The sequence below is a fragment of the Podarcis raffonei genome, chromosome 5, assembly GCF_027172205.1.
Source record: "Podarcis raffonei isolate rPodRaf1 chromosome 5, rPodRaf1.pri, whole genome shotgun sequence".
Lineage (NCBI taxonomy): Eukaryota > Metazoa > Chordata > Lepidosauria > Squamata > Lacertidae > Podarcis > Podarcis raffonei.
Genome location: NC_070606.1, coordinates 94,819,116 through 94,845,552, shown reverse-complemented (window position 1 = coordinate 94,845,552; position 26,437 = coordinate 94,819,116). Strand labels below are relative to the sequence as shown.

Below are 26,437 nucleotides of genomic sequence, written 5' to 3'. Positions count from 1 at the left end.
ACGACAGCTGAAAGGTGTTTCTTTCCTTCAGAAATGGGGCATGGGTTCCAGCAAGGAAGACCTGCTCATTCATGGAGGATAAGACTGCTGATGGTTATTGGGCTCATTGGCTGCATTCTGCCTACAGTGTTGGAGGCAATATGCCTCTGAATCCTAGTTGCTGGTAAAGATTTTAGGGATAGTGCGATTCCACCTGGTTGCAGGTTTCCCATTAGTTGGCCAATGTAGGAACAGGATGCTGGACTAGATGGCTCTGTGGTCTGACCCTACAAGGCTCTTCCTACGTTCTTACATTTTAGTCATGGGGACACTTCAGGTATGCAGTTAAAGCTTTTATTGGCTTCTCCTCTTTCTGCCCCCCCTTCCCATTTGTTGGCATCTGTCTGTCTCAAGAGACAATGGAGTGCACCTCTGGGGTGAAATCAAACCACTGGATTGGCAGCACCAAAATGACCTCCCTGGGGTGGAAGCCTGGGCAGAGTGTATGGAGGTCCTGGGCTGCCCAGATGACAATACCCCTCTATTGGACTCTGATGTGGTTCAAAGGAAAGCAGAGCAAAATGTTTGGCACCAGCTTGGCTGCAGCAGTTGCTGGAAGGAGGCGTACAAGGTGCCATCATTTATTCCCATTTATTCATTACAAAATTGGAAGTATTCGTGCAAATATCCAATCATATACAAAGAAAAGGAACCTTGCGTTCAAATCTGTATACATCTATTTCCAGCAGTGCTGTCATTATATAATGCGCAGTTGAACTGCAAACATCTCCTTACGTTTTCATACTGTATCTGCTGGCCTAACCAAAATAAACAAATCCCATCACTTCCTTAAGCAATCACTTTTTCCTGGTGCAAAGATCACTTTCCAGTGTTGTGCAAATTCCAGTCAATGAGAGCAGTGTTGGATCACATAAAGAGGAAAACCGTATTTGCACAGTTCAGCAGAAATAGAAAGTTCAAAAAATTAAATGAACCTTTCAGAGCCGTTCTACAAAAAGATTTTTAAAAAATCAAGAAAAATGTACAATACTTAAAAACATGCAAATGTTAAAATGCTAAAGTAGATTAAAATTACCCAACTTTCTAAGCATCTGTGTAGGCTAGTCTAAATAATGTTTTTTAGCAGGTGCCAAAAAGAGTACAGCAAAGGTATCAGTAGGCAGTGAGTTCCAAAACATAGGTGCTATCACAGTAAACAATCAAGTTCTTACAAATGTGGAACAGATATTATGTGGCATCTGCAATAGTGCCAATTCCGCCCATCGGAACGATGGAGTGGATATGTGGTGTAAGCTGATCTCATAGACAAACTGGTCCCAAGTTGTTACAGGCTTTATATGCTGATACTAACACCTTGAACTTGGCTCAGTAGCAAATGGGCAGCCAGTGCAGGTCACTGGACACAGTTGTTACGTGCTGACAAGGCCTCATTCTTGTCAGCAATTGTGCTGCAGCACTCTGCAGCTTCTGGATCAAGCACTAGGGAAGCCCCACATAGAGCGCTGTGCTGGGGTGCTACACCCAGATGCATATTCTTGTAGGACTTGTAAAGAACACTTTTGATTAATGTTTTCAGCAACTTCCATGACTCTTGAGTGCTGTCGCGCGCCCATCTTACACTGAAGTTCCCAAGGATGTGTTCCAAGTCAATTAACTGATGCCATAGGTGACATGTGCCATTTCCCCCTTCCTCTTTCCCTGAGTCTCCAATAAAGACATTATTATAAAATAGTTATTAGTAAATCCACACTGCCCTTCACTCAAACATCACAGGGCAATTTAACAGCATTAAAAAACAAAACCGTAGTAAGAACAGCAAAAACTGCAATATCATCTTTTCTAGGTTACAGGATTTCATGCCTCTAGTATGGGAGATGCTGCGGATGAATCCCTAGTTCAGAGTTCTTACTCAGGGCCAGCAGTGTTTTGGGCGCTGTGACAGTCTCTGCCCAAAGGCCAGAGCAGGAGATGCCAGGATGTGAGTGTGAGAAGGAGGCAGATTATATAGATGAGCTTGGCAGCCAGTAGGAAAGAGGCAAGGGGAAGGAAGACGAGTCAGAATGCAGAGATGGAGAATGCTTTGCAAGTGAGGGCTGGACCACTTGCAAGTTAAATGCAGAGCATGGCAGTCAGTGTAAAGGAGGCCGGCACCATTTGTGACTCACGAGCTGATCTGAACGCAGCACAGCTGCACATTCTGGCCTGCCCAGCTGCTTGATAAACAACACCCTCCGCAAAACACACACACACACACTTTTCTGCAGTCAGGTTCAGAGTTTCATTGAACCCTTGGTGGGAAGTGGTGTAAGGACTTTGCAAGCAGAGTTGTTCCCCAAGATGGCATTTTCTTGCCTCTGGTCATGCATCCCAGCCTATTTCCCTTTTCTCCTTTGAGCCTCCTCCTCCTCCTCCTTCCCCCCGCCCCCAATTCCAGTTTCCTTCTCATGGCACTGCTGTTGCTTTCCTGCTCAGCATTCCGCTGTTCCCCTGAGCCTGGTAACTTGTCTGGCTGTAGGTAACTCCTGTCTCTTTCTCTTTCTCTGTGTGTCTCTCTTCTCTCTCCCTTTTCTCCTTGTGTGCGTGTGTGCGCGTGCGTGCTTGCTAACAGGGAGGATTCAGGTCTCTTCAGGTAATGCCTTTTCTATAACCCTACTCTGGTTGGGAGCGGGAGGGTCCGAGCATTGGTGCAAGTCACTTAGAGCCCACTCTAGTCTCCGATCCGTAGCTCTGCACAACTAAAACAGAAGTCAATATATAGGGTCAGTCTTTGTGGAGATGGGGAGAAGCACAACTCCTTGGCTAGAGTACCACTTTCATTGTGCAGAGGGCTGAGAAAGAGAGTCACGTGAATCGGCGTGATCCATAACGGGCTTCTTTTGCATCCTGGCAAGGGGTGGAGATGTTCTGTACAGATCTGGCTGCCTCTGGAACATCCTCTTGCTCTTGTTTAATTTCTTAAAAAATATTTGCTCTGTGGGTTGCAGAATTCACTGCTCTTGTCTTCTATTCCCCCCCACCCGCTACCTTGCCTTGCCCATGTGATGTTGCGTTGCATCCTGGGGCTTGTATGCGTATGCCGTAGCACCTCTAGAAACCCCAGGTTGGCTGCCGATGAGCTTCATGTGTTAGTTCTGTGAAATTCGGGAGAGGCAACCCAGGCTTGAAATTGCCTAGTGTTGCCAGTTCCTGCTGGATGTAGTCAACTATCATTTGATCTTGAGTTTTGAAGAAACTTGACTCATTTGTAGTCAGGGTAATTTGCATCATGTATCCACTCTGCACATCTTGCATTGAGTTTGTTTTGTTGAATTTTGGTTCTGTTTATTTGATTAAGGAGGACCTACATACATAGAACAGTATAGCATTGAAGGTCTGCAACAGGAGACCCCAGGCTAAATTGAACAGTTTTCTCTGCCCCTTCAGCTATATTTGTGGACAAAGTGGTGGGCCACTCTTAAGAGGTGGAAGTGCCAACCCACCACCATTCTCCTTCTTCTCACAGTGGTCCTTCAGGTAAACTAGGTTGCTGCCTAGGGCCGCTGGAGGATTGTGGCCTCTGCCATCTTATCATAGAGACCCTGTAACCTTCCATCTGGAAGACCAGAGCAGGGCATGTGGAAATTGGCCATGTGTATTTCTCTGCAGCCTTCCAAGTCCCGAAACTTGCTTTCCTTCTTCGAAATAAAAGCAAAAGCTTTGTTTGCAGAGAATCCAGGTTTGGCATTGGCAGTCCCTGTGCCATGCTTTTATGGGTACAGGCAGATTCTTGTGCGCCACCTTCTCCACGTAGCCACAGCCAGAGTCTTTGGGAGGTGGACACGGGACTGGCAGCTGTGTCTCTGGGGTCTCCTCAGGCCAGGCCTTGCTAACCAAGCATGCCCCTCTCTCTTCTCTCTCCCTCTCTCTCTTTCTTGAAGCATTTCTACCAGAACAGGGCCCAGCCTCCGACAAGTGCTTCCCGGGTGCAGAGTAATACGTCGGCTCGGCCTGGCCCACCCACTCATGTTTATCCAGCTGCTTCCCAGGTGATGATGATCCCCTCACAGATCTCCTACCCTGCTTCGCAAGGCTACTACATCCCTGGACAGCAGGTGAGGGCTAGAATGGGGCTGAGAGCAGACCTGGAGAGCTCTTTGCACTTTCCCAAGCAAGCCTTGTCTCCGGGAGCCTGCTGCTGGCTTGTTTTTCCTCGGGCCTCTTGATAGAGTTGTGGGTCGGGCTTTGGACCCTCGCTCCTGGCACCCTCACCTTGACTGCGTACCTGTTAACCCCCAGCACTCTCCTCCTGCCTCCAACATTTCCTGTGGTTATCTATGGGCACTGCTGTCTTTTTTCGTAAAATAAGATTAATGGTAACCCCGCTTATGCATGTGCACATATTCCTGGCAAATGTGCTGGTCAGAAACAGGGCTCCGGCAAGCCCTGGGAGCAGAAGGGAAATGTCCACAGTCCTGATGAGAGGGGGCAGTTGCAGAGATTTGGCATGTCTGATGTGATCCATGTCCCGCTTATTGAGCGGTAGGAGCTTAAGAGGTAGCGAAACTGCTCTTACAATCCTGCGTGTGAACTATTTACTTCATGGGATGCGTAATCCACACTATCCCAAGGGCTTGGGGTGGGTAACCTGCTATATATGCTGCCCTCTCCCTCCTCGTTCACCCCAAATGAGTTTGAATAAATAGCATCTTGCACCATTTAAGGAAACCATGAAAGGCCGGGCTTGGGTGAGTCAACCAGAACTGAGGGATGACCACTGAGAACATTTTTGTGTGTGTGCACGCTTTCAGGCTGGTTTGATGCACCTATGATGTCTGTATGGGCTGCGAAGTTTAATCAGTTTAAACCATTTTGATCAACTCAAAAAACAAAAAAGTGACCCCTGATTTTGTCAGGTAGCGGATCTAAAATGTAATGTTGGTTTCAGGGTGGATAAAAATCAATGATTAAAAAAATGGATTTTTAAAAAATTGGCTTTTTAAAATTTAAATCGAATTTTTAAAATAAAATGCTTTTGGAGGAAAAAATCTTTCTAAAGATAGTTTTCTATTTAAGTTATGTTATAGTCCAAAGGCTGTTAATCAGGAAATAAGGATTTGTTTTAAGTTTTTCATGTGTGCTAAAACTCAATCTAAGTTTTTTTAAAAAAAGATTGTTTAACCACATCAGTTAACAAACATGGATACATATGCTATAATGTTATTGTTTGAGTTAAATAAATTGTTTAATTTGTTATTAATGAAATGATTATTTTTCTCCTTCCAGTAAAGTACAGTAGAAAAGTTGTCCAAATATAAACAGTTAACATATTAAACCTCACAATTTCCATAATTACCTGTCTATGTATTTCTAATAGTAAAACCAAATCAGTAATTTTTTATATAACGGTAAAGACTACCCTGAAATTTTATTATTCCAAAAATGAAACCTTCATCTGGTTGTAAATATTAAGATTATACCAGCAAGAATGAGTCTTTGTGTAAAAAAATGATTTAAATCAAGTCTTACTGACTTACTGGTTAGTTTTAATACAAGACTTTTCAAAAGCTGCAAAGGGCAAGCCTTGTTTTTCAGAAAGCATTAACTTGTACAGGAAGGCAGGTGGGATCTCTCATTGGTGATGCCTGCAGCAACTCCTGGGCACACCATAAAACAAACAAACTAACTGTGCTGCTGTTTTCTTTTGAACTGGTGTGTATTCTTGTGTGAAAATATATACAGAAAGGATGTTGACAATTTATTTCACTTGTACTGTTTTTATCAATTTGAGATCTGATCCACTTGCAGCCCTAAGCTCTCCTGGGCTATGTGTCTACTATTTATTTAATTTCTATGCCGCCCTTCGTCCAGGGATCACAGGATGGTTTGCAGTATAAAACCACAAAAAACATAGGAACAAACGAAAACAACTCCTGCTCCCTCTATGTTTTAAAAGGCCATGGATCCTTCCACTCCCACATTTTCACCCCAGATGCTGGAGTGGAGAGGCTACTGATCTGGGGGTGTTGTTGTCGAATATGTGTGAGTAGGCTGCACATGTAATTATTTCAGGTGATGGGTATCCAGCTACTGGATACCTTCCAGCCTCACTTTATGCCAGCATCCATCATAAAAGTGGGAAGGAATCTCCCTGATTGCCTTGTCTGATGTCTAGGGTAAGGTACCCAGAGCATCAGTGCCATCTGAGCTTTTATTCAAAAGCAGATTCCACAATGCTAGACCACAGGTTCTTGATTTTCTGTCACTGTGAGCCTCCCGCTGCCCCAAAGTCAGGGGGTTGAGAGGGGTAATGATCCAGTTTTTGAGATAGTACCCAGACATGGCTGGTGGAGCTCACTGCCATGGCACACAGATTAAATGCAGCATTATTTATTTCATTTCATTTCTATACTGCTTTATATTTTCAAGAAAAATCTCAAAGTGGTTTATAGAATATTAAGATATCAATAAAACAATCTGAAGGAAGTCAAATGTAGAGTAAAAATATATAGAGAGAACATGAACAGTGTGCCTATGTCTGCTTTTAAGCTGGTGGGGAGAAGCTGCGGAGGATCAGAAAGGCTGTAGACAAATGGTATCAGGCGGCTTCTGTGTCAACCCTTATCTAGGATGGGGCATAGAGTTATGTAGTACTGGATAAGGGATGAATGAGCAGGTGCTTCGTGACTCATTAAAGCAGATGCAAAAGAGTCAGAATTTGGAAACACCCCCTTTAGTTAGAAAATGCCTTCACTACCTCTAGAGAGGTTGGATGTAAGCTGTGGAAAGCCACAGCTTGGTCTCTCCAGGTTCACGCGCCCCTTAGTGGGGTTGATGGTGTCTTTTGTTCTCTGTGTTTATTGCGGCCTTGCTTATGGCCTGCCGGTTCCACTCCTTGATCTGGTGCACATTACTGGGGCATTACTGCAACCCCTACCCCATTTGTGTCAAGTCTTCCTCCTCCAAGCTTAATCTCAGGGACTTACTTGCTACCCTTTTCTTCCTTTTCCTCTCTGACCCAGGGCCGCTCCACATACGTTGTTCCGACTCAGCAGTATCCTGTTCAGCCAGGTGCCCCCAGCTTTTACCCTGGAGCCAGCCCCACAGAATTTGGCACCTATGGTAAGGGGATGGGTATGACTGTCATTGTGTGGTGTGTGTGTTGGGGGGGGGGATATATCACTACATGTTCTGTTTGTAGCATTTCAGGGGGTTGAATTTCCAGTTCCATTAGGGTCCCTTCCAGTTTTAAGATCCTGTGATTTTGGTGGTGCGTAAAATTGCAGGGTGGGAGCAGCTTTTTCTTTGCCCTTCTGAGCGCTGATGGCATCCAGTGTGTTTCTGCTCTTGATCCTGTTCTGCAAGTTCCATCTATGTACAGAATGTCTCTGGGCTCGAGTCACCTTTGCAGTTTAGCCTTGAGCAGTGGCTTTACTTGCTGTGAAAGTGTGGAAGTCAACTGATGTTCTCCTTGCTTGATTAAGTTAGAATTCCTTTTGCCGCAGTCATTCTGTGTCACGCACAGTCAAGACAATCTGGGGTGGGGTGGCGTGGGGAGAGAGGATGTTGTGGGAGGGAGAGAAGTCTAGTTTGACTTAGCTCTTAAACTACAAAATGAAAGGAGGGTCTCGATTGCGGAAAGCCTCAAATTGAGTGTGGTTAAGAATTTGCTTCTACATCACTGTTTGTTACCCAGGTTAGGGACCAACTCTTAAATAAAACACAGAACCAAGGAAACTAATTCAAGTCCTGCATCTAGGAGGGACCTTCAATAAAAAGTATTTATACTAAACATTTGGCCCAAAATTCTAGTTTTCTAGTTTTGCAGATTCACTGAATAGCAACCCAGTGTTCTGATTGGAAAATCATTATAAAATTAGTTCAGTTACAGCCCGATTCAAAATTGCTTCTGTTTTTCTGATTGTTGATTCACGTGTGTGTGTGTGTGTGTGTGTGTGTGTGTTTTCCAAGTGATTCTCCTCTGCCCCTCACTCCCTTCAGACTAGAATATGGAAGTGCAGGAGTATGTAATCACTGAGCAAAAGATGTTTTCAGAAGAGACTGGGGGAGTCCCATGTAGTTGGATTCTTACCTATGGACTGCTAGCCTCTATTCCCTTCCTGTGGCTGTGCTCTGGAAATCTAGCTAACAAACAAGCAAACTGAGTGGTGCAAGAGATTTTTGTTCCAGAAGGTTGAGCCTATGATTTTTGACAAGATTGTAGGCTGTGCACGATTGTAGGCTGTGCTCACTATCCCAATTAGTTGCAAGGTTAGACAAAGAGAGACGCTGTAGAAGGAGAGTATATTGGCTCAAGATTACACAGTAGATGCAGTTGCAAATAGGTGTGTCATTGTTCCATTTTCAGTAGGGGATGAGAATTAAGGGCCTTAAGAACAGGGTTCTGGGGAGGGCAGATGAGAACCTCCCTGTGTGTGTGTGTGTGTCAAAGAGACCTTTGCTAGTATGAAAGGAAAGGCTGCAGCATAGTTATTAAGGGATTGAGCTATGAGACAGCAAGTTGCCCTGTTCAGATGTCGTCTCAGCCATAAACTTGCTAGATAGCTGATAGCCTGAGGCAAGCTGCCGTTTTTTGCTGTCAGCCTCCCTGCCTTTTTACAGGACAAGGGGGTAGAATAGTGGCCTACGTTAAAGGGCCATTGTAAGGATCGCTGAGATATAACGTACATGAATTGATGTAAAAGTTCAGAAAACTCTTAGCACTTTCCCCATAAAAGCAGACTTAACTGTGAGATGATCAGGTCTGATGGAGTTCTGGACAGCACCATTTAAGATCACAAAAAGGTCTGAGCAAAGGACTTTCTAGTCCAGCATTCTCTTGCCTACAGCTGCTTGCCAGATGCACCTTGGGAGTCCTATCAGCTGGTTATGAAGGCAGTGGCTTTCTCTTCCACAGTTGCCCCCCAGAAACTGGTATTCGTTGTATGCTGGCCCTGATACCAGGACTTGAAAGAGTGCAGGGTGGGGCGGGTGTGTTTATGCAGTGCTTTTTTCCTAAAAAAAAATGTTTTGACTCAAGAAAATCACCATTTTTATAGTTCAAATTGGGAAAAATAAATACAGTAAATGGACAAAAGATTCACAAAATGTTTAGGGGTATGCGTCCCCCCAGAAAAAAACTTTTTCATGTGCTAGTTCACACTACACACAGGGAGCTCTTTGTATTGGTAGCGTGTTTGAAAAATGTATGATCTTCCACTGTGATTTTGAAGCGGTGTTTATAGGAGCAGGCCACACAGAATTGGCACTACTACAGGTGCCGCAGAATACCCATTCCAGATTTGTAAGAGCTCAGTCATTTAGTGTGGCAGCGGCTACACTTTGGAACTCCCTGCGCATTGACATCGAGCAGGTGACTTGATTTTACTCATTTTGGCGACTGCTAAAAATCTCCTTGTTTAGACGAGTCTACTCAGGTGCTTAGAAAGTTGAGACAGTTTTAATTTGTTTTCGTATTCTGTATGTTCTAAAATGCGGTTGCCTTTTTTTTTCTTGTTTTACCTTTATTGCTTGGGGGATTTTTGATTTTTCTTTCTTTTTTTTTTACAATCAAGTAGTGTATAAATTTTATTAAATAAAGACGTGCTTGATAAAGATAAACATAAGGGAGTGTGTGCATGTGCTGGAAGGAGGCCTAGTCTAAAACTGATCGATTTCCAGTTTAATTTCCTCTCGCCCCCTTGCTTTTTACCAGATGCGCTGATTCTCACACTTCAAGGAAGGGAGCATGCAGTCCCAGTAATAAGATTTTTATTAAAGTTTTTCATACTACAGTAAGATAACGGTGTGTGTGTGAGAGAGAAGTAGAGCCTTAGCTCTTGCTGGGGTGGCAAGCCTGTGTCTGTTCTTACAAGACGTTGCATGCATTTTTGGGGCTGGTGGGGGATTTCATTGTATGGACGATTGTTAAAGCGTGGGAACCCTCACCTGCAGTCTGAAAATGTACAGCTGCTACCCAGGTTAGCTACCACAGCAAGAACTAGGCCAGAGAAATGGGTAGCAATGTGAGAATAAGAAACCCCACCACGTGGGACTTCTCTGAGAGGCCTCCTGCTGGTACTGTTAAGAACAGGGGTGGCCTTAAAAATGTTCCACCACCCATCTGCTCACAAGATGGCTCAGCGGCCAGGGAGGATGGCAACTGTAGACCAGCAACACCTGTGTGGATGCTCTCAGTTTCTCCATCTCTGGTCTAGAAACTCAGGGAGGTCTTTGGTTAATTGCAAAGCAGAGATTATTGGGAGAGTCAGAGTGAGCAGGTAAGGAAATATATTTGGAGCGAGATGTAAGGGTGAAGCCTAACAGGGAGGAAGTGTTATGCCAGTCCTGAGCTGCACATTCAAATAAATAAAAAAAAGAAAACATGCAGTGGAATGGCCGAAGAATTGAAAAATCTAGAGCCAAGCTCCCAGGTCAATTTCCCCCTTGCCAGCTTTGTTGGTGCAGATTTTCTTTCCAATCCCACTATTGCCTTAGGGATACTTAAAGTCCTTAGGCACCCACCCAAATGGTTTGGTCCAGATTTCCTCTGCTGATTCTGGACCGATGGCCGTTGTTATTTATTGTCAAAGGATATAAGGCAGGGATGGGGAGCTTGTGGCCTTCCAGGTGTTGTTGGACTCCAACTCCCATCAGCCCCAGTCAGCATGGCCAATGATCAGGGATGATGGGAGTTGGAGTTCAGAAAATATCTGGATAGCCACACGTGTCCCCATGCATGGCATAAGCCTGGGAGGTTCACACATTCGTCTCTTGTCTTGCTACCCCTAAATGTCACAGAAATGGGACATTTTTGAAGCCCGACTCCTGTTGGAAGTGATCCTGAGCTGCGAAACAATAGCTCTGATGGCAAACCGAGGCCGTGGTTGCCCTGGCAAGAGGGCGTGGGAAGCAATCTTGCATGACATTCCCTCAGAGTGACTGAGAACTGTGCACACTTGTTCCCTTCAACTCCCGTTTGGTCTCAATACTTTTATTTGTTTTGAAATAATTTAGCCCGCGAAAATACAGTTCCAGGAGCGACTTGGCACTAGAGTGTTGGATCATGCCCCCTGTGTGCTTGGGCAGGTTGGGTGCAGGATCCGTCTCGTCTCATCTCTAGGGGCCCCTCTCCTCTTCTCCTTTCTGATGGGGTCAGTTTAATCTTTAACTGCCCAGCCAGTGGCTGCGCAGACTTTAGCCTCAGCCTGGCTTTGGATTGCTGCGGCAGCACAGTAAGGGAGCTATGGGTTTGATAGCGGCCCCTGACCCAGTCACCCCTGAAGTGGCTTTTATTCTTACGTTTCCAAGCCACAGTGGTGGGTGGGTTTGCACATGCGCAGCAGGGGAGACAACACATTCTCAGCTCTGCCTTGCACAGATTTGCTGCTGTTGGAGTACACACTCTCTTCTCACAACCCGAGGATTTAATATTTCCCAAAAGCTCTTCTGTCAAGTTGCCTTGAGTGTTTGGTCCTCCTCTTCCTCCCTCCTTCCCTCCCTCCTTCCCTTCCCCACATGGGGCTCACATGTTCACTGAGCACTATTGCTATCTTTAGCCTGGACCTGTCCCAGGCTGCTCCTGCAGACTCAGAAATGTGAGCTGAGGCCTCCATCCCACCCCAGTCCTGCATGTCATAGTTCTTTCAGTGCTGCAGAGGTTGCAAAAAAAACCCCCTCCTGCCCACACCCTTTCCCGAAAGGTAGGTGCATTCAGCTTCTTCAGAGGGCTGAGTTGCAGCGGGTGTGCCGAGCCTGATATGCTGCCTGCTCCCATCCCTTCTGTGCAGAGTTGGGGCCTCTAGGAGAGAAGCTTGTGTGTTCAGGACCCCAATCTGACTCCTGTGCCTTGGGACCTGGAGAAGCAGGAAGCAGTTGATCAATGCGCAGTTTCTCCTCTTGCAAGCCTGCGGTGATTGGAGGAGGTGAGCTTGATGGTCCTCTCCCCTGCTGCCCATCTCCCACAGGCACCGGCAGCTTCCCTTTCCAGGATCGCTGCCTGCTTGGGCAGCCTCATGCCACGGCCGGCTTGCTGCGTGCTTCTGCGACTGCTTGCTTCGGGGGTGACGGTCAGCTTGTGAAAGTGCTGCACTGCACTCCCCACCCATAAAGTTTATTAGGCCAGATGACTCAGCACAGGCAGAGGGCTGCTTCCATGTGCTCAGAACAGGCTAGACTAGTCGGTGCAGCAGCTCCTCTCTATGGTCTAGCACATGCAGGCAATGCGCAGGCTGCGGGGTTGGTGCTTAGGTGCACCTGTGGAACTTGGGGCATTCGGGGTGGAAACACCTTGACTATGGAGAGAGAGTCCCACAGGAGGTCTGGAAAGACACTTCCTCTGTAGCTCGTGGTCATTTTTGCTTTGAATTTCTCCCACCCTTTAGAAATCCTTTGAATGCCTTCTTTTGTGCCTCCACTGGTCCAAGCTACCTTAGCTCTGACGATATGCATCACACCTCAAGGGTTTCTTGTTCCCACCCCCAGTCTTGTTCCTTCTGATATCTGATTAGCCTTGGCCTGGTTGTTGGAAAGACTGAGCCACAGTTGCTTTGCGGAAGGTGTGGGGAACGAGATGTTGCAGAACTACTGCTCATCTTAGCAAGCATGGCCAGTTGTCAGAAATGATGGGAGTTGTAGTTGAAGAACATTGGGGGGGGGGCAAAGGTCCTCCACACTAGGGCTGGGAAATATCTGGTTTTCAGCTTCGCGATATATCACCAGCTAAACATTGTGATATACTGATACATCACAATGTCTGAAATAAGGATGGAGCTATGAAGAGGCATTGGCTAGCTTCACAATTTTTACCACATTGTGATTTTTGCATAGCACACATGTACATACATACACACACATACATCATGATTCACAGTATATTGCCAGGTCAAAAATTATGAAACCAATATCGTGGTATGGGCTTGAAAACGGTTTTTGACTCTATATTGATATATCACTCAGCCCTCCCCTATGCTGTGCTGCATTGCTTCAGTTCTGTTTGAGGAAACCACAGCAATTAAACTGCTTTTGAAGCTTCCCTTGTAGCACAGTTGTAAATCGGAATGTTTTGTTCAGTTATTATTAATCAAGTTGGTAACCCCTTGGATGTGCAGGACAGCCAGGAAGTAAACACTAGCAGTGTCTGGAAGCTATGCCATCTGGAGTCTAGGTTCCTCCCAACCCAGATTGCCTGGATTGCACACAGCTGTAAGGGTCCTCAATGCCTAAGGAAGTGTGGGAAACGTGACAAGAATCCCTTTCCCTGTTTTATTTCCCCCCTTCTCTTCTCCATGGGTTCTGTCTTACCACAGTCGTTAAAGGCTGTCCTCCCATCATTTGCCCAAGCTCTGGTCAAGGCATAGTCCAGTTTCATGGTTGTCTCCCCTGCCAAAGGCACTCTGTCCATCATTACACCTTAGCATCACATTTATCTTGGGGCTTTCTGTCTGCTCAGCCCCAGAGGTCAACTAGGCGAAGCTTTTCCATTGCTTTCCTCACTTCGCATCAGCAGGTGAGATGTTTGGGAGAGCAACCTTGGAAATCTCTTGATAGTTCCTCTCAAGGCTTTGCTGCAAATGTCCATTGGGATTGGGTGGCCCACAGTTGAAATATCTCATTCTGCCAGGAAGATGTCTGTCTGGCAGATTTTGGGCGGCCAGAAAGAAAGTACATCTTCATATGGTGCTTAATATCTTACGGATTTTTTTGCCACAAGCTGTAGGAGGTGAATCTGTCTGAAGTTGGCTATATGGTGCACCCTTTAGTAGTTCTGCTATTTGTTTGCTCCGGTTTTTCATGTTTTCTACGTATTGATGTTTTAAAATGTGTCTTGGTGAGTTTTTATGGCAACTTTTCTCCTTTTGAGTTTGCTCTAGGGCAGGAATGGCGAACCCAGTGCCTCCCAGATGTTCAGAGCCAGCAGGGCCAGAGGCTGGGGATGATGGGAAGTGTAGTTCAACAGCACCAGCAGAGGCCACAGGTTCCACATCCCTTCTGTGGAACCTGTAATTCTCAGCATGATTGCTTCTCCACTCATTTCTAGAACTCCTTGCCCTCCCCTAGACTCTCTTAAGTTTTGTCTCCCAGAGTCTTGGATTCAAAATAGTCTGCCCAGTGGAGAGACTAGGTGGGTGCTATGCATGCTGGACAGAAGATAAGGCCACGAAGCTTGGGAAGGTGGCTGGGGGAGGAGATGCCTAGAGCCAGTCCCTGCTTCTGTACAGTCTTCCTATCTCTCTTGTTTGCTGCTTACAGAGAGAGTTGCTTTGGAAGGGAGTTTGGAGAAGAGCTGAGGAGGTGGCCCAGGGAATTCTGGGGACACGCAGTTTTAGACCACAGCCATACTTTTCATTCCCCCCCCCCATGCAACCAGGCAAACGAGGCCACAGATTTAGCTAGTTACAGCAGTAGCTCTTCAGCATGCCTTAATTTAGGATGGGGCAGCCTCAAAGCAAGGGGTTGCCCCAGGTGGGGAAGTGGGGTGGCTTAGGGACGCTCAGGATCATGGAGAAAGAATGCTGAGGTGTCGCTTGCTGAACAAGTTGGTCCGGTTTTGACATTCCTGACCAGGTCTAGAGGCGAACGTGCCACCCTTGAGCCTCCTGCCTCTTTTGGGAGTTCCTCCTGGGATATTCATTCTCTCTCTTCTTGTTCGTACGTGTGTGGAGGGGGAGCTGAGCAGTGACTTGCCCCAGTGCTAGTTGGGGGATTATTTCCCCCACTGAAAAAGGTGCTTGGCAACATCGCCTGATGGCTCTGCCCTGCGGTTCATTCCTTTAAGCTTGTGAGATGAGCTCAGGAACTACACCTGCAGATGCATGATTTGCCCCTTGGAATTCTGGGACAGCAGTTCCTTAACTTTCCTCCTTTTCTCCCCTCTCCAGCTGGTGCATATTACCCTGCTCAGAGTGTGCAGCAGTTCCCTGCTGCTCAGGTCATCATGAATCAGCAGCCACCGATCCCGCCAAAGCGAGAACGCAAGACGGTAAGATGGGAGTTGGGGGGTGGCCGCTGGGCATGAGTTAAAAGTTTATGTTGTACAGAGACTGCATTTTGTTGGGTGGTTGATGCCTCTCATATCGCCCTCCCTCTAATTCTACCTAGTCTTGGGTTTGAGGCTGTTGAAAGAGAATCCCAGGCATTGTGGTTCTCCTGGAACCTAGGAATTTGATGCTGGCATCTAAAGTGCAAATTATAGACTTAGCCCATGTCTGTGTGTTTATGTTCCAAGGGAAGTGGCTCAAAGTAAAGGTGAGCACAAGTATATGTGCCAGGCACTGGGATCTTGCATAGGTTTATTTAGAAGTAAGCTCCATTAAGGTCAATGAGACTTGGGCTCAAGTTGGGGCTGAGGGGCTTGTGGCCTTCAGCTTCAAGTTAAGAGAGTTGAGCAGCTTCTGCAAAATTGATATGTTACCGCAGTTAAACAGAAAACACACACAGCCTGTAGTATTACTGAGTAGGGCTGGGTGATACCTGGTTTTCAACACTGTGATACATTACCAGCTAAACATCACGATATACTGACATATCACAATGTCTGAAATAAGGATGAAGCTGTGTAGAGGCATTGGCTGGCTTCGTGGTTTTTCCCGCATTGTGATTTTTGCATGGTGCATGCACACACACATATCGTGACTCCCAATATATTGCCAAGTGAAGAATCCTGATACTGATATCATGATACGGACTTCAAATCGGTTTGGGGCAATATATCGATATATTGCCCAGCCTGATTACTGAGATTATGAGGGCCAGATGAAGATAAGACATTATTTCAGTATGCCACAGCCGCCGCCAGATTATTAATTGCCCAAAATTGGAAAAATCAAGATACCCCGTCAATTAGAGAGTGGCAAACAAAATTATTTGAATTTGTTGAACTTGCAAAAATGACACAAAAAATCAGAAACCAAAAAAATACAAAGTTTATTAATGACTGGAACAAATTTATGATATACATTGAAGGGAATTACAAAAGCCTAAAAACTATAGCAGATCTGATATAGATAGATAGATAGATAGATTCTTTATTGTCATTACACACGTGCAACATTGCACAAGTGCAACGAAATTGGATGCCATCCCTTAAAAACAACAAAAGCAAAACAACAACAACAACCAACAAACCACATTCCAGCCACACCCACACCCATCAATCTCCCAGGTCACACTATCGAGTTACAGCATTCAAAAGGGCCACAGCTCTCGGGTAAAAACTGTTTTTCAGTCTATTTGTCCTTGACTTGCAAACTATTAACAATTATTAGCTGCGGGGAAAAATAAATTATGTATATTAGAAGCCTGAAAGCGGGAGGGATGGAGGTCAACAGAGTGTAGAAGAATGATTTAAGTTCTCAAGATATAAAGAGATAAATGTGAAGACAAAGAATTGTAACGGAAATGGATAATACTTATGTTAATGTTTAGATATTTGTTTTGTATTTTTCTCTTTTTTTCTTTGTAACTGTTGAAGTGGTTTTTCTTTTTGGTTACTTACTTGAAACTTAATAAAAAGAAGTTTAAAAAAGAAAAAAAAGAAAAAGATTATGAGGGCCAGTTGGATCTTCTAAAAGGAGAATGCTGGAGTTCAGGTGCCAGAAAAGAACTGTAGCTCAGTAGAATAGCATGTGGTTACAGCATCCTGGCAAATCCAGCTGAAAAGATTTCAGCTAGCAGGTTTTGACAGATTTGGAGAGCCACTGCCAATCAGGACGTAAAGGTAAAGGGACCCCTGACCATTAGGTCCAGTCGTGAACGACTCTGGGGTTGTGGCGCTCATCTCGCTTTATTGGCCAAGGGAGCCGGCGTACAGCTTCCGGGTCATGAGGCCACCATGACTAAGTCGCTTCTGGCGAACCAGAGCAGTGCACAGAAACGCTGTTTACCTTCCCACTGGAGCGGTACCTATTTATCTACTTGCACTTTGACGTGCTTTCGAACTGCTAGGTTGGCTGGAGCAGGGACCGAGCAACAGGAGCTCACCCCGTCATGGGGATTTGAACCGCCGACCTTCTGATCGGCAAGTCCTAGGCACCCACAGTGCCACCCGCGTCCCAATCAGGATAGGTGATGCCTATTTATATGGCTCAGTAAACTGACAGGGTCTGTGGCAGCATTTGATATGAGCCTATCAGGAAGCCATTCCCTCTGCCAAGAAAATCCTTCTTCTAGAAGGGTGCGGTAGTTGGCCTTGGCTGTTTAAGTGGTAAGGACATCTACTTGGAGCCATTTTATGGTTTCCTCTATTCTCTAGGTTTAGCCCTGGCACTGGCAGTAGGTTTCCTGTCTCAGCCAGGGAACAAATTTAATTCCTGGTTGACTTTCTCTTGGTATCTGTCTCCCTCCCTAGGTGGAGTCATGGCTGGCATATTGACATCTATTATGTTTTAGAGGTCTATCTAACCTTCCACACACCCCCATTGCTGGGTTTTTGTGCAGTTATCTGAAGTTGCCTTCGTGCGGAGAGCTCGCTTCGCCTGTCCCCTGCCGCTGAATTACTTGCGAAACTCACGGCGCCATAGGAAATACACAGCTACACTCCCAGTTGAGTGCAAAAGACCTTCAGAATCTCTGTGAAGCCCGATGGAAAAGTGTAGCTGCTCACCTTTCCTCAATGGATTTTGTGTGTGTGGATTTGGGAGGGCAGGGGAGCAGGGCCCACCTCCGCATGCTCTTGTGTAATTTCCGGCCGAGGGGCATGTGGCAATCTGGGTCAGAGTTCAGCAGGGATCAGGAGTCCGGAATGCAGCTCGGCACAACGTTGAGAAATGGCAGGGGAGAGCAGGCTGGAGCTGTGCACAGGCTGAGGCTGCGGCTAGGTGTGGCTGCACGCACCCTGGGCTGGTTATCCTCCATTACTTGTGTGGTATGCTTCTACACGGTCCATTTCCACCCTGTGCCAGTTAATGTCTCTGGAGAAGAATCGGGTGAGAAGAGCAAATGCATTGATTTCCTTTCTCCAAAGGAAGATCCTGGCTTAATAGTAGCTTTTGCAAGCGTCTCGCCCCTTCTCCCTGTGCTTCTGGATATCTTCTTTATGCCAAGCCAAGGTGATTGGCGACAAGGGGCGGGGCCTTCTCTGTAGTGACGCTCTCAGCACAGAACTCAGCCCCTAGACCAACCTCGCAGGTAAATCCTTACTTTCTCTGTTTAGGAGGATGTCAAAGGGGATTTTCTTCTGGCAGGTGTGTTGGGACGTGGCATGACAGTATCTCTTTCTCTTTTTCCTTTTAATCGAAAACCTCTGAGCTTACCGTAGTCCTGTCCATCTAATGCTATTGCTTTAGGTAGTTTGGTGGCTATATGATGATGCACTTTCATCACGTTTTTGAAGTTTGGTTTATTTCAGGCTGCCTCTCTGGAGCCATAATAGCAGGGTGAAAAATTGCAGCAGCTATAAATAAAAAGATGCAGTACTGACAGGGGCTGTCAGCCATGCAGGAGCCACATCCGTGTCACTAGTACAACCACCTGGTTCCCTCTAGATGTTTTGTACTACAATTCCCATCAGCTCCAAACAGCATGGCTGTGTGATGCTGAGGCTGATGGGAATTGTAGTGTCAAAACATCTAGAGGGCACAAGGTAGGTGAAGGCAGCACTAGCATTAATACTTGATATTTTATTATGTTTTTATATGTGTTGGAAGCCTCCCAGAATGACTGGGGCAACCCAGCCAGATGGGAGGGTTATAAATATTAATAAAAATTATTATAGCAGCATATGGATGGGATTGGAGCTTGCTTATTCTTGGAGGACATCTTGCCTTCCTTCTCCATCACACATTGCACAGAACATAACAGGTAGACCTAGAGGCACAGACCGTGTGCATGTAACTACATGTGGCTCGTCCTGTTTCAGAAGATGCATTCCATGTTCCTGGGGGGAGAGAAAGATGTCCTGTCGGAGCCGCACAGATCATAGACCCATCTGGGCTTTTCCTCCTGTAAAAGTTTTGGGGGAAGTGTTGTGCAAAATGCGGGGATCTTCTGAAAGTGTTCCACCCACCACCCCTGTATTTTGCTAGTCATTGTAACTGTCTTGTGAATCCTAGTCAGGCAGGGTGTCCAACAAGCACCTGAGCTGTTTATAGCCACTAAGGAGGGGTTGTTAGAGCAGAGAGTTATGCTAGACACTTAAAATAGTAGCATTTGCGTGCAATGAGTTACGCCCGTGTAGGCGACTGGTTGTCGCGGTCTGTGTGCCTTGTGTTGACTGAGTCGGCTTTTCTTCCATCGGCTGATGATGGTTGTATTTATGGGGATGTGAATGCGAACTTCACTTCTGAGGCTGTGTGATGTAGGCATGAAGCCCCTTTTTACGGGCTTTGGCAGCCGTTTTGCATACATCAGTGAAGGTGGCAAAAGGGTGGGCCCCTCTCTCCCCATGTCATCCCTGCCTTCCAGTGTATATAGTAGAGTCAAAGACCATCTTAGTTGGCTGCTGAGAAGCATTTACAAGCAGTGTTTTGTATAAATCTCCTCTAGAACATGGATGTGGGAGCCTGAGACCTTCAAGAAGCAGCTGGACCACAATTTGTACCATTCCTGATGTTTGGGAGGGTCATTGCTCAGTTGAGAGGGTCATAAAGTAACTGAGACCATACCCTCCAACATTTCTCTGATGAAAATCGGGACATCCTAAGGAAAAGCAGGACATTGTGGGATCAAATCAGAAACTGGGACGGCTTCTGTAAATCTGGAAATGTCCCTGGAAAATAGGGACACTAGGAGGGTCTGTGAGACCTGCCAGTCAGATAATGGTGGTGCAGGAGCAGAGCCAGTAACAAAATGGAGGCAGAGGTTGGCATAGCCAGCTGGCAATTGGAAACGTAATTTTCTACTGATCTTCTCCTCTGATAGATCCTGCCATTCCCACCCCAACAGTTGTGGGGCAGCATACAAATGCCACCTAACAAATAACAAGCAATTTTTTTATTTTTGAGTAAGCAGATTTGATTGGTGTGAGCTTGGTGTAGCATCCATGTGCCTGGCATAGGTCACTGTGACTCTGTTGCAATGTTTCTCAAACTTTGATCCCCAGCTGTTGTTGGACTACAGCTCCCACAATCCCTAAGCACTGGTCCTGCTAACTAGGAATTATGGAAGTTGTAGAAACACTGCTCGCGTTCAAGCCGCCCAACTTTGTGGCCATTGCTGCCTCCTGCAGCAGTGAATTCCGAAGGTTAACTATGCGTTGCGGGGGAAAGTACTTTATTTCGTCTTGTCACAAATCTTCCGACATTCAGATTCATTGGATGCCCCCAAGTTCTAGTATTTTATGCCCTTACCTTACTCAGCTTTTCCCTAAACCAAAAACAAACAGAAACAACAACAAAACCCACAAACCCAAACCCAAATGTTGTAAGCTTTCCTCGTAGGAGCGTATGTTTGGTTGCCCTTTCCCAAACCTTTCCCAGCTCACCTTTTTGAAGCAAGGTGACGAGAACTGTACACAGTATTCAAAGTGTGGCTGTGCTGTAGGTTAGTAGAACGACATTATAATATAAGCAGATTTATTTTCCTTTCCTTTGTTTATGATCCCTGTCATTGCATTTTTCACAAGTTGCCACACACTGGGTCAACTAACCACCACAAACCAAGTGTCTCTTTGTTGGTCAGTTGCTGCCAGTTCAGACGCTGCATATATATGTGAAATTTAGATATTTTGCCCCGAAATACCTCCTGTCGCCTCCCACCTCACCTCAGCTGACCCCTTATAAATGCTGGGTGCATTACTGTTAGGGTCTCTTTACGGACCGAGTCTGGGTTGCAGCCATCTGTTGAAGGAGCAGGAGAAAAACTGGCCCATTTAATCTTTCGTCAGCTCCTCTGCGAGCATTGAAAGGGTGTCTGAAGTGCCTCATTCATGTTGAGTCATCTGGAGTGCCATGCCCTGGTGTGAATTTGGCACATTGATGCTGCAGCCAAGAGTATGCGCTCATTCAGAATCCAGCTTGATTGTGTGTGTTTTTTTAATTACTGTTTTATGTGTTAACTTCCTGGAGCTCTCTGTTGTTGCAAGTTGGGAAACTATCGCCATGGCACAGACTACAGGGGAAACGGGATCCTGTGTTGTCCAGGGCAAATGGACAGTCTGTCCTTAGTAGGCCAGAGTCCCTCCCCTGTACTTCCGGATGTTCCGTTCTACCAGAGGGAGATAATTCACTGCACGTAACTGCTTGCTTTGTGGGGAACTGTGCATTACTCTTGTGGCAAGGTGCCATTATCATTTGCAAGGCATCATCGATGCTGCTGCCGAACTCTGCACAGTGAATTAAACAAGCTGGTCCCTGCCCTAAGAAGACCACAGTTTAATTTCCAGGAGTGGAGCAGAAACAAGCAGGAAAGGTGAAGGCAGCGTTAGAAACTCGAATGTATAAGCTAATTGCCGAATGGCACTGTAAACCTGGGTTATGGAATGTCTAGGAGCTATTTCCCCCCGATGGATTTTTTTTATTATTCATTTCATTTATATAATGCTTTATATTTTAAAGGGGAATAAATCTCAAAGTGGTTTCAGCTCACTAAAGCATCAAATAAAACCAGAATAAAACAAGTTAGAAGTTTTAGGGATAATATTTCAGATCCTTTTCTAAGGGACATTTTGCTTTCCCCATATTTATTCACCTACTTAATTGGATATCACTGCCCCATGGCAGAAAAACTATAGGAAGCCAGTGTGATGTCTTCCTAGGACCTGTGAGAAACCAAATCCCCACTCAGGAAGCTCACTAGTTGACTTAGGGCCAGTCACAGCCTTCTAACCTACCTCACATGGTTGTTGTAGGGATTAACTGAGGAAGGAGGAGAACCATGTGGGATATAAAGGCAATGAATAAGCCCTTCTGCTTGCCTGCTTAAGAAAGCTGGAAGGGCCAGCCAGATGGATGATGTCACAGTCACCAATCTGGCATCCAGAGATCTCCCTGTGGTTGCGACTGGACCGGTGCCAGTTGCAAAATGCGCCTGGCTAATGTCTAACACTGGGTTAAAGTTAACAGGAATAAATGCCAGCTGCTGTAGGTACGTCAAGGCAGGCTTCGTTTTGGTTGGAGACCTCACAGGAGGGGAAGGTTTTGGAAATTGGGGGGGGGGGAGAGAGATGGTACTACAACTGTGTGCAGCAATGTCCCCATTTTGGCCTAAAGTTGCATCCTTTTGTACATGTAGTTAGAAATAACAGTTGGTGCACTCTGGCTCCCTCACAGAAAAGTTCTTTTTATTTTTCTGCATGGGAGCTATTTATTTCCCACCCCTCTTCCCTGAGCCTTAACAGACCTTTGGTTCATATGAAGCCTAAGTGACCGTCTTCCTACTGCATTGAACCATTAGTAAACCAAACTCTGTTGTTACCATTGTCGTCATTGTCATCTGTCTGTTTTGAGAGAGAATGGAGTATGCCTTCGGGAGTGAAGTCAAGCCATTGCATTAGCCTCTCTAAAGTGACCTCACTGGGGTTCAGACTGTGGGCAGTGTGTATGGAGGTCCTGGGCTGCCCAGGCGACAAGACCCTCCCCTCTTTGGCCTGGCTGATGTGGTCCAAAGGAAGGCAGAGCAATATGTTTGGCACCAGCTTGGTTGCAGGAAGGAGGCATACAATGCACTACTCAACTGCCTTAGGGACTCCACTCTGGATTTGTGTAAGCTTTATTCCGTAGCTTTTTCTTCTCCTGAAGATACCCTGCAAGGCAGCAGAGGTTTAAGACCAGTTTTCCTTCTCCTAGAGGGGCTGCCTTCCCAGGTGGATGAGTTCTTGTCTACTTTATCTGGTAGCGCCTGCTCAGCCTTGCTTTCTGAGGTGCAAAGGGCAGAACTTGTGAGGCTTGTGCATGTAGAACAGAGGTGGTTAAGCCCTGGGCCTCCAGGTGTTGGAATCTCAACTCCCATTAGCCCCCATCACCATGGCCAGTAGGCAGGGATGTTGGGAGCTGGAGTCAAACAACATCTGGAGGACTGAAGCGCCCCCCCCCCCCGATTTGAAGCATTTTCTCTAGCTGTGGACTATGGCACATTTTGAACAGCTTCAGCACAGACTGAGCCTATGAGCTTGTGGTGCTGCTGCTGCGAATATACTCATAGCCACAAGAGGGAAGTATATGGATGCAACCCAAGAGTATTACGTAGCTACTGCATCTAAGGGCAGAGCTAGCCAATGAGTGTGCACCTTTCTCAGAGCATTGTGACATGACTCAGGTCACGTCAGAATGCATGGACTGTCCTATTGGGAAAGGGGTGTGGAGGGTGGGGGGCGCTGTCCCATTGGGAAGAGGGCAGAGGGGGAGGGGCCCATGTCTTGTTCTCCCCCAGGGCTTCGTTTTGCTGCTCTGGGTTGCCTCTGCCTTGGCTGCAAGCTCAGGCCACTCTGGAAGAAGGGCTGGTGCCCAAGCCTTGCCCTTGCTCTCTCAGCTGCTGTGTCCAGAGCTGCCAAACAGAGCTTGCTTATGACCTCATCGGCTGCTGCTAAGGACCTGTCTTCCCTTTGCTCCCTCCAGCAGCCACCCACCCTGGGCGCTCAGGGCCAGGAGGAGGAGCCGGCTTCCTCCTGGCCTCAGCCCTGTGGTCGGGAGGTCGGAAGGGATATGCGCCAATCTTTGAACGGCATGGCAGCTGGCTTTAGCGAAGTTGCCCCCCTGACATGGGTGGTCTGAGGTCCTTGCCACACACGAGTTTTTGCAGGGTGACTTTAGGCCTCCGCGTAGACCTCTGGAAGCTGGACTGACCCTTTTCTGGCTCTCTGCCTTTGAGGTTCCCTGCACCTGTGAGGTTTTGGATGGGCCAGGGATCTATAAGGTGTGAAGCTGGCTACAAACTCTGAGATTAGACAAATAGGTGGAGGTTTACATCCGAGTGTCATTTAACAATGCTTAATGGATGTTCAGCGGCAACGTATCTCTTGAGTACCAGGCGCTGGGGTCAAAGAAAATGAGAAATTAAAGCTGGGAGCTTTAAACCTAAGTTATGGGCACAACGACGGAATGTCTAGATGCACTTTTTTATAACAAGAATACAAGGCTGAAAATGAATGAACTGTAGCTAAACTATTATGTTCATTTTCACACCCCTAATATTCTTAAGAGGGTCTCCTCACCAGTCTTCAGAGAGTAGCTGGAAGTGGGGAGGCAGAAAAAGGTCCCTGTTCCTTCCACTCTGCAGTTTTAATATGAAATTTTAGGCCCAGAGCTTAGAAACTGCTCATGTTAATGAAATTCCCTGTTGCAAAATGCTGCTAGAGTAATGGGCATTTCAAACACTGACAGCAGGAGATGGTCATCAGCTGCTTAGGAGCTTCCACTGGCCAGTCTTGGAAGCAGAATTCGATGGAGCTCTGTCTGATTTTGCTAGGCAGGAGGCTGCTGCCTTCATGTCCTGCATGTGAGCTGGCTGGCCCTGTTGGAAACAGGAAATAGAACGAGGTAGACGAGGTTTTTTTGATCCAGCACAGGACAGTTATTTTACATTGTTAACCTAGTTGTGTGCATTGCTTGGGTGTGCTGGGCCAGACCATGCACTCGACTCCAAAATGAATTGTAGGTGTCCTTCTGGGGTTATCTTGAGGGTGGGGAACCAGGCATGGTTCAGCAGTCATTATTGCTTAAGAAAAGTGACAGTGGAATGCCCTCTCTCCAACAGCAGAACATATACAGTCTTTATACTTACAGTGCTAACAGCAAGTGCCTCTTTTCTTCCTGTCTGGCAGATCCGAATACGAGATCCAAATCAAGGCGGCAAGGATATCACAGAGGAAATAATGTCTGGCGCTAGAACTTCCTCTACCCCCACTCCTCCACAGGTAATGTTGATCTGCTTCTTTAGCTTTATTCCTCTTCATCTGCCCTTGTACCCTGGGAAGGCACGCTGCCCCTTTCTGAAGAAGCAACAAATCTGGGGCCAGTTCACACAGCCAATTTCCTCTGCAGGTGAGCAGTTCTGGCCCCCTCCTCAGAGTGAAGTTTGTGCAGGAAGAGGATGTGAACACGTCCGCACACAGCCTTTGCGATTCCTGTGATTGTGGCGGCTGGGGGAATTGCTGCAGGCACAGAAAGCAGCTACCGGCCATTCCCAGTACATGCTGGTTCATGCCAGTATTTCCACACACAAAACGAAGTTTATATGCTATTTGATTGTAAGGAGAACTTCAAGCATACTACCAAACGATCTAAAGCTAATTTTGAATCTCATACATAACCAGTCTCTCTCATGAATGCAACCACAGTGCCTTGGAAATCTTTTCTGGAGGAGGGATGGGAATAATTTTGTCTCCTGGAATTGCAGAAATGAATTCCACAAGCTATATTTGTAGAGGTGTTGGGTCTTGCGTTAAGAGGTTCTCTCTGCGTTGACTGGGTTGCATTGCGTGAAGAAAACGTGACATATCTGAACTCAGTTTTTTAAGACTCCTTTCCTTAGAAGAAACCAAGGTCATGGCACAGTGATAATGGCACAAGCCATTTATTTATTTCCATCTCTTTATATATGTTGGCCTTTCATCTATTTGATGAAATGTTGAAATCTACATATCAGTTTTGAGCTGATATTTGAGAAAGATATAATTGGGAAGGGGAAATGGAAACTTTAATAATTCAACCCCTCGGTTTTGCGGGAAAGGCTTTGCAGCTAACATTTTTCACTGGAACCGAAACTTAAGCTAAAATATAGTCAGTTGAAGCAGACTTGGGCAGGTAATCCTATAATAAAATTGTTCTACTTTTTGTCGCCCCTCCCCTCTCTTACAGGCTGGAAGTGGTCCAGAACCACAAGCCAACGGAGAGACATCACATGTAGCAGTTATTGTCCGGCCAGGTATGAAATCCAATTCAGGGTTTGGGTTTGGCTAAATCAGACAAAGGAAATGCTGAGGTTTCTCTTTCTGTGTGTGTCTCTCTGGCCCACTTATGTGAGGTGGACAGAATGAGTGGTCGGGGGGGGGGGCGGTTTCAGTTTGCTTTCAGCCCAGATAAAACAACCTGAGGTCCAGCCTCATTTAACGTGGCTCCCAGCAGCACCTGAAGCTGCCTTGCTCCATCAGAATGCCTTCCTGTTTTGTTTCCTTCTGATTTCTGCCTTTTAAATATGCTTTACTCTGTGTGTGACTTTATAATAAGGCAAAGCGGAACTATTTCACCTGTTAATTTTGCTTGTTCATTTTTTACTCTTTTCCTGATTTGGATGGCTTGGAGGGTAGGTAAAGTTTGTCTGAGAGCAAAATTAGTCACCTGCCATTTATGCCTTGCCTTATCTATAGCACACTAAAGTCAGAAAGCAATTATTTTCACTTGCTTTTCCAGAACAGTAGCTGTATTGGTCTTAAAAAAAATAATCTTCCTGCATAATTGTTTTGAGAGTAACCCCATCAAACCCAGCAGAGTATATGTCTGAGCTGACCTGTATAGGATTAGGAATTTTCATCTGAGGTGGCTGTAATGAAATTTTGAAGCGGGGCAGATTTGTCAGCCGCATTGAGCTA

The 26,437-nt window shown here is 46.1% G+C and overlaps 1 protein-coding gene across 13 annotated transcripts in view; it reads left to right on the top strand.

The window, feature by feature from the left end:
* The window catches only part of EIF4G1 (eukaryotic translation initiation factor 4 gamma 1), an 80,104-nt gene that overhangs the window by 24,753 nt on the left and 28,914 nt on the right, over positions 1-26,437 (top strand). For 7 of the 13 annotated variants that reach the window (XM_053390689.1, XM_053390682.1, XM_053390683.1 and 4 more), the window contains 6 exons: positions 2,609-2,629; positions 3,918-4,091; positions 6,999-7,098; positions 14,856-14,956; positions 24,671-24,763; positions 25,707-25,773. In XM_053390689.1, the coding sequence (XP_053246664.1) occupies positions 2,609-2,629; positions 3,918-4,091; positions 6,999-7,098; positions 14,856-14,956; positions 24,671-24,763; positions 25,707-25,773 (556 nt within the window). Of the gene's footprint in view, positions 1-2,608; positions 2,630-3,917; positions 4,092-6,998; positions 7,099-14,855; positions 14,957-23,628; positions 23,764-24,670; positions 24,764-25,706; positions 25,774-26,437 lie in introns of those variants that run through there. The other 6 variants (XM_053390693.1, XM_053390692.1, XM_053390691.1 and 3 more) reach the window with 3 other exon arrangements.